General features: G+C 51.1%; 1 protein-coding gene across 1 annotated transcript in view; it reads left to right on the top strand.

Moving 5' to 3' along the window:
• DNAH2 (dynein axonemal heavy chain 2) overlaps window positions 1-15,833 on the top strand; it is a 96,487-nt gene extending 80,654 nt beyond the window's left edge. The window contains exons 67-88 of the mRNA XM_058559803.1: window positions 508-633; window positions 774-922; window positions 996-1,062; window positions 1,198-1,348; window positions 1,592-1,740; window positions 1,928-2,061; window positions 2,207-2,351; window positions 2,493-2,692; window positions 4,456-4,582; window positions 6,066-6,252; window positions 6,452-6,600; window positions 6,753-6,936; window positions 7,179-7,369; window positions 12,768-12,959; window positions 13,131-13,315; window positions 13,558-13,786; window positions 13,864-14,015; window positions 14,138-14,252; window positions 14,722-14,898; window positions 14,997-15,071; window positions 15,253-15,403; window positions 15,547-15,833. Of these exons, the coding sequence (XP_058415786.1) occupies window positions 508-633; window positions 774-922; window positions 996-1,062; window positions 1,198-1,348; window positions 1,592-1,740; window positions 1,928-2,061; window positions 2,207-2,351; window positions 2,493-2,692; window positions 4,456-4,582; window positions 6,066-6,252; window positions 6,452-6,600; window positions 6,753-6,936; window positions 7,179-7,369; window positions 12,768-12,959; window positions 13,131-13,315; window positions 13,558-13,786; window positions 13,864-14,015; window positions 14,138-14,252; window positions 14,722-14,898; window positions 14,997-15,071; window positions 15,253-15,403; window positions 15,547-15,701 (3,390 nt within the window). The 3' untranslated portion in view covers window positions 15,702-15,833. The remainder of the gene's footprint in view (window positions 1-507; window positions 634-773; window positions 923-995; window positions 1,063-1,197; window positions 1,349-1,591; window positions 1,741-1,927; window positions 2,062-2,206; window positions 2,352-2,492; window positions 2,693-4,455; window positions 4,583-6,065; window positions 6,253-6,451; window positions 6,601-6,752; window positions 6,937-7,178; window positions 7,370-12,767; window positions 12,960-13,130; window positions 13,316-13,557; window positions 13,787-13,863; window positions 14,016-14,137; window positions 14,253-14,721; window positions 14,899-14,996; window positions 15,072-15,252; window positions 15,404-15,546) is intronic.
• The last annotated feature ends 2,909 nt before the right edge of the window (window positions 15,834-18,742 follow it).

Genomic DNA, 18,742 nt, shown 5'->3' with positions numbered 1-18,742 from the left:
CTAAGAGCTCCCATCCCCTTCAGGTTGAAGGACAGTCAGGGAAAGGGGGGACACCTGGGTGTAGGGACAACCAAGAAGGGGGGATGGGAGTTCTTCCCCTCCCCCTCCTCACCTTTGGTAAGAAGAGTGGAAGGAAAGACTTTTTGTACCATTAAGGATCTTCCTCCATATTTAGGTAGGGCTGGAAAGCACACACGAGGACCCTTCATGTAGCCCGCCGACCTGAGAGAAACAGTCATGGGGCATCTTGTCTCTACCCTCAGTGAGCGCCTGGATTCACAAAAGGGTTAGGCCTTATCACCAGAATGTAAACAGAATTGCTGTTAAAGATGGGAAACTCAAAAGTAATTAGAACCAGGTTCCAGTGCTCAGGGCACAAAGATTTAGGAGATGGAAGGAGTCTCTTTGATCTAGATAGTGTCCAGAGGAGAGTGCCTTCAAAGCATTCCAAGTGGCTCCCATTGCTAGGGGCCTAGGCAGGCTGACACCTCCCCTACTGTCCTCTAGGGCCTGGAGGAGGATCTGGGCTACCTGGTGGGCGACTGTCTCCTGGCAGCGGCCTTCTTGTCCTACATGGGACCCTTCCTGACCAACTACCGGGATGAGATCGTCCACCAGATCTGGATCAGGAAGGTGAGGCAGGGCCTAGGCGTGATGAGTGAGCTCTTGGGCTCTGAGACCAGGGCTTTTGGGAGTAACAAGAGATATTGGGAAGGGACAAGGGTGCGGGACTCAGATCTCTAGGCTGAAATTTGGGGCTCTTCCCTCTCCAGATCAGGGAACTTCAGGTTCCTTGCTCACCTCACTTCACCTTCGATAACTTCCTGTCCAATCCTACCAAAGTTCGGGACTGGAACATCCAAGGGTTGCCCTCGGATGCCTTCTCCACTGAGAATGGCATCATCGTCACCCGTGGCAACAGGTGAGGATGCTGCTGGGAGCATGAGGCCGAGGCAAGGCAGAGCCTGGCTTCTGACTGATGCTTGCTCCTTCAGGTGGGCACTGATGATTGATCCTCAGGCCCAGGCCCTGAAGTGGATTAAGAACATGGAAGGAAGCCAGGTATAAGGCTTGAGGGCTGGTGTTGTCCCCTTAGAATCTCTTCCCAAGCCTGTCTCTTGCTGAGGTTCTACCCTGGGGCCATTTTTCTGTTTGAATCCCTCAGCGTTTCTTCCATATTTTGTCCTTGCTTTCTAGGGCCTCCAGATCATCGACCTGCAGATGAGCGATTACCTTCGAATCCTAGAAAAGGCCATCCAGTTTGGATACCCAGTGCTGCTCCAGAATGTGCAGGAATATCTGGACCCCACACTCAACCCTGTGCTCAACAAATCTGTAGCTCGAATTGGTCAGGGCCCAGGCTTATTGTGAGGTTGGACTGTGGGACAAATCCTAGAGACCAGCCAAGTAGGACACTAGGGAGGAAAGGGCTGGCGCTTTGGCTATGTCCTCTACTTACCTGTCTCTCCATTCAGACAGCCCTGGGCTGGGGCCCTTAAAGCAGGCTGAGTCACTGCCACTGGGCTGAGGAATGGGTCAGCCTGCCCCTAGTCACATGGGGTCCTTGTCCTTGACCCTCGTGTGGGTACAGGTGGTCGGCTGCTGATGCGCATTGGAGATAAGGAGGTGGAATACAACACCAATTTCCGTTTCTACATCACCACCAAGCTCTCCAACCCCCACTACAGCCCAGAGACCTCAGCCAAGACCACCATTGTCAACTTTGCTGTCAAAGAACAGGTGGGTGGAGGCTGATGCCTAAACTGAACTAGGTTGAAGCAGGAAGGGCTGTAGAGTTCGGCAGGATGGAGAGAAAGGCTAAGATCGTGTTGGACAGCTGGGTATGAGGAGCTTGGGAGGTGTAAAGGGATGAAAAGGGTGAAGGTCATCAGAGTGAGATTCTTACCATGAGTCTTGGTGCTCCCAGGGCCTGGAGGCCCAACTGCTAGGCATTGTGGTCCGAAAGGAGCGGCCTGAGCTGGAGGAGCAGAAGGATTCGCTAGTCATCAATATCGCCGCTGGCAAGAGGAAGCTCAAGGAGCTGGAGGATGAGATCCTTCGGTGAGACCTTGCCTCCACCCACCCACCATCCCACTGGTCCACTGGCAGGCGCAACTAGCATCGCAAGGGGGCTGATGAGGAGTCCCTTGCCCTCAGCCTAGTACTCCTAACCCCTCCATCCACGTGCTTGTTGGTTTCTCTCTAGGCTGCTGAACGAGGCCACAGGCTCCCTGCTAGATGATGTGCAGCTGGTAAACACCCTGCAGACCTCCAAGATGACCGCCACTGAGGTGACTGAGCAGCTGGAGACCAGTGAAACCACGGAGATCAATATTGACTTGGCTCGCGAGGTGAGCTCCTGTGCCCTCCAACCTAGCCCCTGCCAGCCATCAAGACACAGCTCCAACGGTGTTGGCTTGAGACCCCTTTCCTTCCTGAGTCCCTGGCCTGTGCCATGCCTCTCTGTGGCCCTGACTTTGCCCCCTCTGCAGGCTTACCGTCCATGTGCCCAGCGGGCATCAGTACTGTTCTTCGTGCTCAATGACATGGGTCGCATCGACCCCATGTACCAATTTTCGCTGGATGCCTACATCGGCCTCTTTATCCTCAGCATTGACAAGAGCCATCGCAGCAACAAGCTGGAGGACCGCATTGACTACCTGAATGAATACCACACCTACGCTGTCTACAGGTCTGAGGGTTCCTCCCCACGTGTCCTAGGCAGGAGGGGAAGTGGCTGGTGCTAATGCTGCCCCTTCTTGCTGCTTCTGCCTTAGTGCTTTCCCATGCCACCATTGTTGGTCCCCTGCTCTCCTCTCCATACACCTTTCCTGGGTAGCTCATCCACTGTCATGGTCTAACCATCACCTATGGGCTGACTATTCCCAATTTTATATCTTGATGTCTCCCTTGAGCACTGGACTTGTATATACAACTGTCTACTATACCAGCCCTTCTCAAATGGTAATGTGCCTAAAAAGCACTGGGGATCCTGTTGAAATGCAGATTCGGATTCCGTAGGTCTGGGGTGGGCCTGAGATTCTGCATTTCTAGCTAGCTCCTAGGTGATGCTGCTGCTTCTGGTCTGTGGATCACACTTTAAGTAGTAAGGTACTTGCCTTCTCTACCTGGACATCCCACAGACCCCTCAAGTTTAGCATGTTTCACATCAAACTCACTATCTTCTCTCTTCCTTCAGGGTCCTCACCCCTGAATGGCATCAACACCCACTTCCCAGGCACCCAAGCCAGATATTGGGAGTTATCCAGGGCTCTTCCCTCTCCCTGCCTCTCAGATCAGTCACCGGGTTTTGCTCATGAATCTTTCTGTACACTGTTCCCTCCCAGTTCTGCCCACTGCTAATGACTGTACTTTAGCTCAGGCCCTTCATGATCTTTCTTTCTGAATTACACAACCATCTCCTAACAGGTCATCCTGCCTCTAACTTGTCTCTCTCCAATATCTCCTCCTGCAGCTGCCAGTGTGAGCCTTCCAAACATGCAGACCATGCGCCTCCCGGCTTAAACTCTTCAGTGGTTGTTTCGTGTCCAGTGACCCATGAAGCTCTCCGTGCGCTGGCCTCCACCTGCCTGCCAGCCTCACCTTCCCCATCACACACTGGACACTTTCCTGTGCTGTTCTCTCCTCCTGCCCCTCCGCTTCTGCTTCTGCTCTGAGCTCTCCCTGGAGCCCTCCCCTCTCTTCCTCTTCCACGTCACTGGAACTCCGCTGCACCTCACGGCAACTCCTCGCAGAAACTTCCCCTGAGTCCCCTAGGCAGGGCAGGTGCCCCTGCCCTGTGATAGCACTGCCGCCCCTGTATACGATTCATCACCTCATATCATAATTGATGACCTCTCTGTCTGTCCTCCCCACTCTACCTGACTTCCTCCAGGACAGAGACTGTGGCTTATTCGTCTTTGTGTCCTCAGGACCTAGCACATAGTAGGACCTAGCACATAGTAGGGGTCCAGTCAATGTTGGTTTTTTTTTATTGATGTCTTAATAGTTTATAACATTGTGAAATTTTGGTTGTACATTTTTGTTTGTCGATCACCATATACAAGTCTCCCTTCACCTCTTGTGCCCACCCCCCCCCACCCCCTTTGCCCCTGGTAACCACAATACAGTTCTTTCTGCCTGTGTGTTGGTTTATATTCCACATACGAGTGAAATCACGTGGTGTTTGTCTTTCTCTTTCTGGCTTATTTCACTTAACATAATAACAATGTTGGGTGTTTTTTTAAATGGAAATGACTGACTGATTTTACTGTGAACTCTGGAAAAATCACATCCTCTCTCTAGGTCCCTGAGTGCTTGGCTCTTTACAGGAGGTTTGGATTAGATGCTGATTAAGGTCCTTCTGTGTAAGGCTCTGTGATAGCATGATCTTCACTCAGGAAGCATTTGTGTTAAGTATCTGCCTCCTCCTCCCTCCTTGTCCCCTTCTCCCAGGTACACCTGCCGCACCCTTTTTGAGCGCCACAAGCTGCTATTCAGTTTTCAAATGTGTGCCAAAATCCTGGAGACTTCTGGCAAGCTCAATATGGATGAGTACAACTTCTTTCTCCGTGGGGGTGTGGTGAGTTGGACAGAGGGCGCATCCAGGTGTGGGGTGGTCAAGGTTGGGGATGAGGGCAAGTATGACGAGGACTCCAGGCCCAGAGGGTAAGGCCCAAGGCTCCGGCGCATGAACCGAGGAAAACTGCCAGGAGCAAGTACATGACAAGCTCCCTGGGGCTGTGGGGAGTGACTTGCAACGCGCCCCCTTGCCCACATTACTCTTACCTGTGACCCACCAATTGGCATGATCTTGCCGCTTTTTCTATGTCTCTCAAGCTGCTACTTTCTCAGCCTGAATTCCATGGTCACCATTACACTCTCTCCTTTACAAGTACCCTCAACCCTTTGCCCGCACCCCACTCTGTGTTGCATTTGCTGGATCTAACTCCAGTTGGATCCAGCTCTCCTTCCCCTCTGTCTGTCCCTGTGTGGCCCATGCAGCTGAACGTGGCTGGAGAAAAACATACCCACACTGACTGGACTCACTTTAAATCCGTGATCATGAACCTCAAGTGGGCCCTTAAAGCTGCCTGACAACCACACCACGTTTCCCTGGGCTGGTCACTCCCCCACCTTCTTGGACAACAGTTTCATCCTTTGGCCACCTTCACGTCACCTCCTATCTGGATTGTAGCAAGAGCCTCCCCCACCCCCAGTCTCTCAACACAGCAACCAGAGAGATTCTTTGAAAAAGAATCCCCATCACTGACGTCACTTCCCACTGCCCGACTCCTTGGTCCATCCTCCAGATGCACTGGTCTCCTCGCTGGCGCAGTCATGTCCCACCTTAGGGCCTTTGCACTGGCTGTTCCTTCTGCCGGAAGACTACCCCCCAGGTGTACACTTGGCTCTCTCTGTCACCTCCTTCAAGACTTGATTCAAACCTTACCTCACTGACACTTCCTTGACTTTCTTGTTTAATACTTCAAACTACTCCCCAGCACTGCCAATCTCCCTTATCCTCCTCAATTTATTTTATTTTTCCATGGCACTGCCATCTTTAACATACTAGATAATTTGCTTATTTGTTATGTTTTTGGTTCATTATCTGCCCTCCCATGTTGGAAAATAAGTTCCTCAAGGCCAGAGATATTCGTCCGTTTTGTTCAGTGGTGTGTCCCAAGTGCTTAAAACACATAGTTGGTGAACAATTAATATTTGGTAAAGAGAATAAGTGAATAAATGAACAGTTTGTGCTTCTCTGAAGAGTGAGGCTCCCAAGTGAAATCATTAGGGTAGGAGACATTATTACCAGGCATCCACGAGAGGGCACCAGCTTCCTAAATTTGAACTGTGATATCTGCACAGTCTGAGAGAACTAGACCCCCACTTTATTTCCTGAAAAAGGTGAATTCCAATCCACCTTGGATTCCTGTATTCATCTCTTCATTCTGTTTCAGGCAAGACTCATTTTCGTTCTCCCACCATAAAAAAAAAAAAAAGATAATTATTCTTTTGAGGTGTTCCTGGTCAATCCCTTTCTCCTCTCTCCTTCCCCTCAGGTCCTGGATCGGGAGGGCCAAATGGATAACCCATGCACTAGTTGGCTCGCAGATGCCTACTGGGATAACATCACAGAGCTAGACAAACTGACCAACTTCCACGGACTCATGAACTCCTTTGAGCAGTATCCTCGTGACTGGCACCTGTGGTATACCAATGCCACCCCGGAGAAGGCTATGCTGCCAGGTGCCCAGGCAGCCGAGCCTCCCTCTCCTGCCCTCCCTTCAGCCCGTGTGCTTGCCCTTCCCTTTCTTCTTCATCTCCTCTCCCAAGTTCGCCTCAGCGTATCTGCCTCCTGGCAGAACATTCCCTGCAGGTGCCCCTTTGGTTAGATTCCCAGCTCTTCCAGACTCACTCTCCCTGCGATTATTCAACTCATCCCCAGGTGAGTGGGAGAATGCTTGCAATGAAATGCAACGGATGCTCATCGTCCGCTCCCTACGCCAGGACCGCGTGGCATTCTGCGTTACCTCTTTCATCGTCTCCAACCTTGGCTCCCGCTTCATCGAGCCTCCTGTGCTAAACATGAAGTTGGTCAGTGGCTTGGTTTCCTTGCCCACACCACCCCTGGGTCCTTCCTGCCTTCCTCTCCTGGTTCCATTCTACCATACCCATTTCCTCAATCTCTCTCTCCCACTTGTGTGACATGGCCTTCTGCCTGAGGCCAGACCCTGTGCTTCTGGCAGGTGATGGAGGATTCAACCCCACGAACCCCACTCATATTCATCCTGTCCCCCGGTGTGGACCCCACCAGTGCCCTGCTCCAGCTGGCAGAGCACACAGGCATGGCGCAGCGCTTCCACGCCCTGTCCCTGGGCCAGGGCCAGGCCCCCATTGCTGCTCGGCTCCTCCGAGAGGGTGTGATTCAGGGTCAGTGTCCATCTTGTTCTTCTACCCCTATCCTTGGCCCTGGCCCTACTCTCCAGAACCTCTAACCTCAATCACACTATTGTAACTGTGGCTCCCACTTCTCCAGAAGGCTCTAGGATTGGCAGACCTGAGCATTTGGACGCTCCCCCCCGCCCCGCATACACTCACACAATCAGGTGGAAAGTGTGAGGACAGATAGGCCTTAGGGAATGGTTCCCACTGAATCCAGCATCTCTTTGCAGGACATTGGGTGTTCCTGGCTAACTGCCATCTGTCACTGTCTTGGATGCCTAATCTGGACAAACTGGTGGAACAGCTGCAGGTGGAGGATCCTCACCCTTCCTTCCGCCTCTGGCTCAGCTCTAGCCCCCACCCAGACTTCCCTATCTCAATCTTGCAGGCCAGCATCAAGATGACCACAGAACCACCAAAGGTATGGGCCACTGTAGATAGCCAGCATCAACCGTGCCATCTGGTCTACCTCTCCTCCTGCTAGCATCAGAGAGAGGGCTTAACCTTCACAACAACATGGCTTGTGTGATTCTACTGTCCTCTGAAAAATTCCACCTCTTTTCTCTCCTCCAGGTGCCAAACTCTTAGAACATGATAGTAATAGCTCATATTTCTTGAGTGTTATTGTGTGCCGGGCATTGTTCTAAATGCTTTACCTTTATAATTCATTTAACACACACACACACACACACACACACAGACAATCAGGTAAGTACTCTTACCCCCATTTTACTGATGGGCAACTAAGGCACAGAAAGAGTATATAACTAGTCCATGGAACCTTCCTGCCGCCTGACATTTCCTTACATTCTCTCTCTAATGTCACTTCCTGGACTCCCAGACTCTTTCTCCTTCTTTCCTTCCAAGTCTATTGAAATTTGTATCTCCAATATTACAAGGTCACCATTGAATGCAATCATATTGACCCTTTGAAATCTGATCATGTCGCTACATCCTATGCACTTACCCCCTGCTTAAACTATATTAATAGCTTTTTATTGCTTTCAGTCAAGATCAAACCCTTATCGCCGTGGCCTGTGTGTCCCAGTGGGCACCTCTCCAGCTCCCTCGGTTGCCACTCTGCTTCACTTTCTTTGCTCTACCAACACTGTTAATTTTAAAATTATTTTTTTGTTCTTCCTCAGTAGACCCTGTGTTCTCCTGCCCCCAAGGCTTTTGTACATGCTGCTCTCCCTTCTTTCCTCCCCACCCGCGCCTTTGCCTCATCAGGTCTCAGCCCAGTCATCACTTCCTCAGGAAGCCTCTGACCTCCATGTCAAGTCAACACTTCAGTGACCCGCCCTCATAAAACATTTACCACTCTCTCCGGCTCTTACTGTAGTAATTTTACATGTGTTAGTGTGATCCTGATTCATGCCTATCTTGCTCTCTAGACTGTAAGCTCCATGAGGGCAGAAGCCATGTTTTTTTTTTCCTCTCACCGTTTTGCTCATCCTGTGACTAGCACAGGGACCCGTATGTAGCAGGTGCTCAACAAATAAGTCCTGGACAATTTGAATGCACACACGCAAGGATGTCTTTCATCATTCTGAATCCTCCATGACTGCCTTGAGGCAGTTGACACAGTTGACCACCCCTTTCCTGGTTTCCCTGACACACACTCCTGGTTCCCCCTCTGTCTCTTGCCACATCCTTTATTACTTCTGTGTTTCTTTCTCCTCCTATCATGTGGTTGTATCTCTAGACTTAGTCTTTGACCTCCAGCTTTTCTTCCTTTCACAAGTTGATGGAGAAATTGTCCTTTTCCTGATTTCAATTCCAATGCCCATTTCTGGCTCCAGTATCAAACTCAGTTCCAGGTCTGAATTCCATCTGGTTACAAAGCATTTCTTGGCCTGCCAGCACCATAAATCCCACACTCTCAAAACAAGTCGTCAGCTCCTCCACCATAGATTATCTCCTCATCCCATTTTTGTTAATGGTGCCACTAATTAAAAATATATATATATGTTTAAAGTTGATTTTTATTTACCTTTATTTTTTTCTGCCAACAAAAGTATTCTGTACCCCCATTTAAAAATGTCAAACAGTCCAGAAATGTGTCGCCAGTGTAACAGAACATTTCTTAATTCATTTTGTTTAAGAACCTTTTTTTGTCTTCTAAGAGAAGTGTGTGCCTTGGTAGCTAGAGGGCCCTCTGTCGATTGAGCACCCTATGATGGGTAGCAGTGTATAAGGGCACAGGTAGGTGCTACTTAAGTCTGCATAATGAAAGTGGGAGGCAATGATAAATCTGAGGGAAACCTAGGAAGAGGAGAGAGGAATCAGAGAGGATGGTTCTGCAATGGGGCAGGTCCCGAGGGGAGAGGGCCCCATCCTGGCTCGGCCCAGGAGAGCTTCTGTGAAATGCTGCTTGCTGCTGATGCAGAATCTCCCTGCAATCCGCCAAACCTTCATGGAAAGTAGAACATTCACGGCATACTTGGTACAACTGGATTTCTTTTGGAAACTGACAAAGAGTCCGTATTTTTTAATATTTATTTGGAAATCATTTTAAACTTACAGAAAAGTTGTAAGAATAAGAATAGTACAGGGCTGGCCCCGTGGCTTTGCGGTTAGGCGCTCTCGCTCTGCTGCTGGCGGCCCGGGTTCGGATCCTGGACGCGCACCGACGCACCGCTTCTCCGGCCATGCTGAGGCCGCGTCCCACATGCGGCAACTAGAAGGATGTGCAACTATGACATACAACTATCTACTGGGGCTTTGGGAGTCAAAAAAAAAAAGAATAGTACAAAGAACACCCATATATATGTTACCCAGATTCAAGTATTGTTAACATTTTGCCCCACTTGTCTTATCACTTGATCTCTCTCTCTGTTTCTCTCTCTCTTTGAACACACACACTTTTTCTGAACCATTTGACAGTAAATTGCATGTATCATGGCCATTTACTGCTAAATGCTTCAGTGCATTTCAGTGTAAAGGGCTCAATCCTAAGAATAAGGATATTCTCTTATATAACTGCTGTGCAGTTGCCAAATTCAATAAGTCAACAGAATATTTTAATCTAAATATATTCTGTATTCCAATCAATCATGTCCTTTATAAATTTTTCCCCCAGCACAGGATCCATTTTAGATCAGGTATTACGATTTTGTTGTCCTGTGAAAGAGGCCGGTTTTTTTTTTTTTTTAAAGATTTTATTTATTTATTTATTTTCCCCCCAAAGCCCCAGTAGATAGTTGTATGTCACAGCTGCACATCCTTCTAGTTGCTGTATGTGGGACCCGGCCTCAGCATGGCGGGAGAAGCGGTGCGTCGGTGCGCGCCCTGGATCCGAACCCGGGCCGCCAGGAGCGGAGCGCGCGCACTTAACCGCTAAGCCACGGGGCCGGCCCAAGAGGCCAGTTTTTGCCTCAGGATATAAAAAGTCAGCCCAAATAGTCAAGGGGACAGTGGTTCATGAGTTTTACTTCAAATAAGAAAGTCCCGTTAATCACAGCCCCCCTGCCCGTTGTCAGTTTGGGGTATAGTCCTGGAGTATATTCTTGGATCACTGCCTGCCATCCAGTCTTTTTTAAAAAATTAAATATTAAGTAGACACAAAACAATATTTATAAAATATATGCAAGATATAAAGGATCAAGAATAAACACCTGTATACCCATCATCCTGTGTAAGAAAGAAGATTACCATTTTCTTTGAAGTCTTGGTGCACTTCTCCCCAATCTCACTGCCTTCCCTCCCTACTCAGAAGAAGCCACTATTCTGAATGTTATGTTTGTCACTTTCTTTACTTTATAATTTTAACACAAAAGTTTATATGGCTAATGGAACCACATTGTATACATACATATTCCTCTGCGACTTGCTTTTTTCATTCAATATTATGTGCTTGACATTCATTCATGCTGTTCTTCGTGTTTTGTAGTTCTTCATATATTCCAGATCCTAATCTTTTGTCAATTATGTGTTATTTTGTTGTCTTTTCTCTTTTCTCTGTTTTTTTTTTTTTTTTTTGTGAATAGAACTTTTTAAGTTTTTTGAGGTTGGATTTAGTCATCTTCTTTTTTACGGTTTGTACTCCTATGTCTTGTTTAAGAAATCTTTGCTTGGGGCTGGCCCGGTGGTGCAAGTGGTTAAGTGCGCACGCTTGGCTGTGGCAGCACAGGGTTCGCCGGTTCGGATCCCGGGCGCACCCACGCACCGCTTGGCAAGCCATGCTGTGGCGGCATCCCATATAAAGTGGAGGAAGATGGGCATGGATGTTAGCTCAGGGCCGGTCTTCCTCAGCAAAAAGAGGAGGATTGACAGATGTTAGCTCAGGGCTGACCTTCCTCACACACACAAAAAAGAAATCTTTGCTTACTCCAGGATTGTAAAGTAACTCTCTTATACTTGCTTCAAAAAAATCTTATAATTTGACTTCTACATTTAGGTTTTTAATCACTTGAAATTGATTTTTGTGAGTGTGGAATGAGGTAGAGGTCTAATTTTATTTTTTTCCACATGGATAACCAACTGTCTCAGAACCATTACTGAGTAGCCCACAATTACCCTCCTGATCCGCAGTTCTCAGCCTTAATCCTGTTTTCATATATATATATATATTTATATATATGGGTTTCTGGACCCTTTATTCTGTTCATTGTCAAAAGTTGTTTATCCTGTGGGTCAATATACACTGTCCTAATTACTGTATAGCTCTATAATAATTCTTGATAGCTGGTAAGGCAAATCTCTTTACCTAATTCTTCTTCAGGCTATTCATGGCCTTTTATTCTCCAACATAAATTTTGGAATTAGATTTTCAAGTTCCACAAAAAAATTCTATTGATCAATTTGGGAGAAATCAACATCTTTAGGCTATTGAGCTTCCCAATCCGTGATTATAGTATGTCTCTCCATTTTATTCTTTATTTCAATAAAGTTTTGTAATTTTCTCTATAAAGATTTGTACATTTTTATTAGATTCATTCCTAGATGCTTTACATATTTTGATGATATTATAATGGCATTTTTAAAAATCATATTTTCTTTTTGTTACTGATCTATCCAGCATTCTTACTTCAGTTTTCTCACTACTCCATTCTGTCCGTCATAGATGAGTCTTCTTAAAACACTGTTTCAACATAGCACAGAAAGTGGATCCATGAGGCCTGGTGAATCAAGTCCAAATGGCTCAAACTGCTATTCTTATTGCATCTCCATCTGTTCATGGCCCTTCTGACCCAACCTGAGCACTTGCACTCGACTTCAGTTAGACTCATCTTCTCACTTATTCTCCCTTTTGTGCCTTTATTCCTTCAATTCTTTCCATCGCCAGGAAACCAAGGCCCTCCTCTCAGCCTAGTCATCTCCTTCCCATTTGTAAGACTTAGCCCAAATCCCAACTTGTTTATGAGCCTGATAAATCCAATCACATAGTTCCTCCTTGATGATATACTATGGGCCTTTTAATCTATACTGAACCTTTGCACGTAGTAGTGTACATTCTTGTTCATTAATAGTTGCATGTATATGTCTTCATCTTTGTTCATGTTTTCTGGCACTCCCAAATTGAGTTGGCCTAGCCACCATTGAAAACATTGTGGCTGAGAAGATCAAAAGTGGGGGGACAGGATGGTAGGGCTGCCACTAGCCTGTACAGTGCCTGTGTGTGAACTAGAGAAAGGCACCCAGCCCTGTGAATGAGTGCACATCTCAGCATGCAGATCAAGCGCTGGATTTCAGCCTCCACTCACCTTTCAGCCAGTACCCTTGTGCAGTGAGCAACCGCCACAACTGTACACAGTGGTGCTGGTGGTAGGGCTGAGCATGATGCATGTCACTCCATCTCTGTACTTCATGGTTCGCAGGGCCTAAAGGCCAACATGACACGTCTTTACCAACTGATGACAGAACCACAGTTTTCCCGCTGCTCCAAACCTGCCAAGTATAAGAAGCTGCTGTTTGCCCTCTGCTTCTTCCACTCTGTGTTACTGGAACGCAAAAAGTTCCTGCAGCTTGGCTGGAACATTGTCTATGGCTTCAATGACTCTGACTTTGAGGTTTGTGCTAACCGAGGGTCCCTTATCCCAGCCCTCTCTCCTTACACTTCCTGCCCCATAGCTCCCCTGCGAGAATATCTGCTAACAGAAAGCCTGTGTTAAAGCCCCATTGGAAGAGTTTCTGCCATAACTGTGTGTGGGGCCGGGGGCTCGGGCTGGGACCATACACAGGTGTCAGAGAACTTGCTGAGTTTCTATCTGGATGAGTATGAGGAGACACCCTGGGATGCGCTCAAGTACCTCATTGCTGGCGTCAACTATGGTGGGCATGTCACGGACGACTGGGACCGGCGCCTGCTCACCACCTACATCAATGACTATTTCTGTGATCAGTCTCTATCAACCCCCTCCTACCGGTGAGGAGGAGGTGGCACTCAGCAGGGGGCCAGAGGACACAAAGAGACCAGGTGGCAGCACTGGGGGTAGGGGAAGTATTTGAGGAGAAAATATGAGATTGGGAGAAGGCTGAGCTTGTGGGAGGGGGAGCAAGAGCAGGGAGTTGGGATGAATGGGATGTGTGCAGGGACTGAGGTCTTGGCCTGGCATTGAAGCCCCAGAGTCCCCACAGTGTGGTGATAATTATGCTATGGCTCCCCAGGTTGTCAGTATTGGAGACTTATTTCATCCCCAAGGATGGCAGCCTGGCCTCTTACAAGGAGTACATCAGCATGTTGCCCGGCATGGACCCCCCTGAGGCCTTTGGCCAGCACCCCAATGCAGATGTGGCCTCCCAGATCACTGAGGCACGAACTCTCTTTGAGACTCTGCTTTCCCTGCAACCCCAGATTACACCCACCAAGGCTGGAGGCCAGAGTCGGGAAGAGAAGGTAAGAACAGATAGACACCTGGGGGAGGGAAAGCAATGAGGAAGAGAGGTCTACACTGACAGCGCCTGCCTTGTCAGGTCCTTGAGTTGGCTGCTGATGTCAAACAGAAGATCCCTGAAATGATCGACTACGAGGGGACCCGGAAACTGCTAGCTATGGACCCCTCCCCCCTCAACGTGGTCCTCCTGCAGGAGATCCAGAGATACAACAAGCTTATGGAGACCATCCTGTAAGATGGAGTGGGGGTATGCGGAAGGTGGGGAAGGAGCAAGAGGAAAGGACTTCACCTCCCGCCTAGTATGGCTTTCCCAGGCTGATCCCATCTCTAACCCTCCACCTTATCCTGCTCAGGTTCTCACTGACGGACCTAGAAAAAGGCATCCAGGGCCTCATTGTCATGTCTACAAGCCTGGAAGAGATTTTCAATTGCATCTTTGATGCCCATGTCCCTCCACTCTGGGGAAAGGCAAGATTACATCACTGTTGATCTTACTCCAATAATGAGCTCTCTCCTGGTTCTAAGGAGGCAGATAGCAAGACAGAGTGAGCCTCAGCTTTGGAGCATATAGGTTCAAAGTTGAAACCTGGCTCTTCCATTCACTGCCTGACTTTGTACAAGTTATTAACTTAGGAACTAACTCGGGACAAGTTACCTCTCTAAGGCTACTTCAGGGATTCCCAATACTGTGCATAACACTTAGTAGGTGCTTCATTAATGGTAACTGGGTAATATTACCGTTGCTATGTTGCTAATAAATAGTTGTCATTTTATACTTCTTTCCTGGGAGTTGGCTTTTAGAGAGCTTTGCCCAACTACAGTTGGGGAACAGGGGCTGACACCACATATTCTTCTCATATCTGCTCTGGGTCCTCGAAATAAGGATTTGAATGCATGAATAAATGAATGAACACACATACACTGCTTCCTCCTTCAGGCATATCCCTCACAAAAGCCATTGGCTGCATGGACCCGGGACTTAGCCATGCGTGTGGAACAGTTTGAGCTGTGGGCCGGCCGTGCCCGGCCTCCTGTGATCTTCTGGCTATCTGGCTTCACCTTTCCCACTGGCTTCCTCACTGCTGTGCTGCAGTCTTCAGCTCGCCAAAACAATGTGAGCAATGTGGAAAGTGTCATGGGGGAGAGATGCTGGGGACAGGTATTTGCTCTCCTCTTTGGCAGTCCTCTCTTATTCTCACCTTCAATCCCCAGATTTCAGTGGACAGCCTCTCTTGGGAGTTTATCGTTTCCACTGTAGACGACAGCAACCTAGTGTACCCACCCAAGGTGTGAACCAGATGTGCTTGGGGCTCTGAGCAAAGGCTCTGAGTGAGGTCTGGCAGGAAAGGGTGCTAGGAACAAAGGTGGGAATTAATTGGTTGAGAAGGGAGGAGAGAGGTGGCAGGTCAGGGGTGCTGGCAACTGAGGGTCTAGACTTCCTCCCAAACCTGCCCCCATCTCTCCCCAGGATGGTGTCTGGGTTCGGGGCCTGTATCTGGAGGGCGCTGGTTGGGATAGAAAGAACTCATGCTTGGTGGAGGCAGAGCCCATGCAGCTTGTCTGCCTCATGCCCACGATCCACTTCCGGCCTGCAGAAAGCCGCAAGAAGAGCGCCAAAGGTGAGACAGCTCCCTCAGACCTGCCTGTCCCATCCCTAGTTTGGATCCTCATCCATCCTCTGCTCCATCCCTGCCCCACAGCTGCTCCTGCCCTGCTCTCCCAGAGGCTCCAGGGGTCTGACTCCTTCTCTCCTTTCCCTCAGGCATGTACTCCTGTCCCTGCTATTACTACTCCAACCGGGCAGGCAGCTCAGACCGAGCCTCCTTTGTCATTGGCATAGACCTCCGGTGTGGGACCATGACATCTGATCATTGGATCAAGAGAGGCACTGCCCTACTCATGAGCCTGGACAACTGAGAAGGCCTCCTTTTCTTCCCCTCTTGAGAGAGCGCTGGGGACTTTTAAGAATCAAGGCTGATAATGCACCTAGGACGGAAGCTGGACCTCACTCACGCCTGACCTTGGCTGAATTTGTCGTGTGATGGGGCCCTGGAGCCATAAAGGAGAAAGAAATGTATTGGAGCTCAGTGCAATAAAACACCCGCGACCACAACCCCTAAGTCTCTCAATGGGATGGAGAGGGTTTGGGCAGGAAGCACGGGGCCTTACAGTGGACCGGAACTGCTGTGAGAGGCAACTAGACGGGGAATGGAGGGAGGGAAGCGGGAGGCCTTGAGAGGAAGGGAGGCGTGGCCTTGGACGAATGGGCAGGGCGGTGGGGCCTAAAGAGGGTGTGGCCAAATCTCGGGGTCAGCACTTGAGTAGGTGGGGCGGGGCTTACTTTGGAAGGGCGCGTGATCCAAATGGAATAGGGGTTTGTCAGGCAGGGATCCGGGCTGGACCCCGTGCGTTGCACCCTGAACCCTGCACCCCGCATTCGGCATCCTACTCGGTACCGGCGCTGAGGCGAGCGGGACCGGCAGAAGGCGGGGCGGAGCCGGAGAGGGGACTTCGGAGCGAGGAGGGGCGGGACCATGAGAGGGGGGCGGGGCTGGGGAGGGGGGGCGGTGTTTGTGTTGGAAAATCCAACTGCGCCACGGGGCGGAGCGGCCCCCCCAGCCCCGGCCTGGGAGAGGGGGGGGCCGCTCGACCCCCTGGGAGACCTTGGGGAGCCTGAACACCTGGGACACCCCAGAATCAGGTAACGGGGAGTCGCGAGGGCATGTGGAAAGAGGGAAACCATCTCCGCTTAGGGGGGCGGGACGCCTGAGTCGTCAGAGGGGTAGAGTTGGGGATGGACGTTTGGGTCTCAGCAAAGGCACTGGGAAGAAGACTGGGGCGCAGGCCATCCGGGTCTCCTAGAAAAGAGCTGGGCGTGGGGGGTGGGGGGAGAGCCGGGAGGCAGATGTCTTGGGTTCCGGATGTCGAGAGGGGCCTGAAAAGACTCCCAGTCCCTCTCGGGCTGGGATTCCCCTTCCTGACACTAGGGCGGGGCGGGGCAGTCCCTAACTGAAGGGCAGAACTACAGGTCAGAGTTTGCAGATAGGTCAGTGCAATGGCCCGTTGAGGTCTGCTGTGGTCAGACAGGGATGTGTCTCCGGTCTTGGGGCCACTTCAAGTCTCCCACTGGTGAGGTGTGTAGCCTCAGCCCTGACTCTCACACCAGGAGCCCTGATGGCCTCCCAGCCGTAGCCTTCGCTCCCATCCATTCTGCCTCACCTCGCCTCCCTTCACTCGGCCTCACGCCGATAGTCTCCTCATCTCTCGTTCTGCCCCCACCTTGCCGTCTCCTGTTCTAGCCCTCGCCAGGCTCGGCCCCTTCTCTGTGCTGAACCTTCCCGAGGTAGCCACGAGATGGCGAGGGCGAGACGCCACAGCCGGAGCTGAGGGGAACAGGGTGGGGGTGGGGGCCGTAAAAGCCGCCGAAGCCCCTCGCCCGGGCCTGAGGGAAAGGTGAGCTGAGACGCTCATTTGACTTCCTGTCATCTCGGCCCCCTCACAGGAAATTGTGGGCGGGAGGGCGAAGGGCCTGGGATGGGGAGGGGGCTGGGCACTCAGTCTCCGCCTCCCCAGGTTGGGGTAAATAGTGGGGAGGGGGCACGCGGGTTGGTTACTAAGCAACGCAGATTCGCTTCCTGTCTGCTGTGGCTTGTGGCTGTGACTTAGGGTGGGAGTCGGCTAGAGTGGGGGGGCTGGGAGACTGTGGGGAAGGTAGAGGGCAGGATGCCTGGTTCTCAGGACAAGGAGAGCCCGGGGAGGAAGGAGGGGAGGCAGCAAGCTGCGCTGCCACCGAATTGCACTCGGCGGTCATCAGGAGGGAGGCGGGACCCAGGCGCGGCGCTGAGCTCCTCTCCCCTTAGCTCCCGGGGGTTGCTTGCCCTGTTGCCAGAGTAACTGGAGAGCTAGAATCAGGAGCCGGATTCCCGAACTCTCGCATCCGCCCAATCCGCTCTAGCGGACGCCCCTGACATCAGGCCCTGGTAGCCTATGTGGAGGAGGCATTATAGAGCGACAAGAGGGAGAGGGGAGGGGAAGAGGTGGAGGAAAGGAGGGGGTAGCTGCCTGGGACCCGCACGTGCACTCCCACACGCTCTCGCCCACTCCCCCCTCTGCCGCACGCGCCCGAGTACTCCCCCTGCGCCTGCGCAGCGAATCGGCGCTCGCCGCTCCCCCCCCCCATCTGGAGTCTGTGTTTGCAAACTAGTCCGGAGCTGCGCTCCTCAGCCCCTCGGGACCCAGACGTCTGGGTCCTTCTGCCCTCTTCCGCGGGGTCTCGAACCATCAATGCCTAGCCTTCCGTGGGAGGGGCTGGCTACCTGTTCCCCAGCAACCCTTCAGCTGACGCCCCACTCTCCCAGGTGGGCTGGGCGGAGCTGTGGTTTCCGGCCCATATGCTCCGCCGCTGCCTTCCCGGTCTCTGGCTTAGGTTGCCTCCTCAAGAGGGACGGAACGGGTACCAGCGCCCCTTCCCGAAGTTTCACTTGCTCGGGCCCAGCTGCTGTTGCTGGCGGGATAGGGCGCCGCGGGGAAGCCCCGGACCGCCCAGGTGACTCTTCCCGGGCCATCACACCCCTTCTTCGCGTGAATTCCTCCTCTTTGGTGTGCACCAAAGTCCTTTCCATCCCTAACGTCTCTTCTCCACTCGCCCTGGTGCTCTTTGCACCTCCCTCGGCTCCTTTCGGGCTGTCTGTCCCGATCTCCACTCGTCCTTCTCGGCTTCTCCCGGTTATATAACTCTTCCTCTTGCCGTGTCCTGGTTTCAACTCCACAGACTCCGCCCTGGAACAGCGCGGGGAGGGGCAGGAGAGTTGGGGACCCAGACAGATTCCGGCTGGCAGCCGGCTGGGACACGGGTGAGGGGGTCCCACAGATGGGAGACGGAGCCCTGCGGGACCCAGTGCCCCCGTCCCACCTCCCGCCCCCACCCGAGATCTCGCCCAGGAGAGAGAAGGCATAGT

Source organism: Diceros bicornis, chromosome 18, assembly GCF_020826845.1.
Source record: "Diceros bicornis minor isolate mBicDic1 chromosome 18, mDicBic1.mat.cur, whole genome shotgun sequence".
Lineage (NCBI taxonomy): Eukaryota > Metazoa > Chordata > Mammalia > Perissodactyla > Rhinocerotidae > Diceros > Diceros bicornis.
This window is presented reverse-complemented; position numbering and strand designations above follow the sequence as displayed.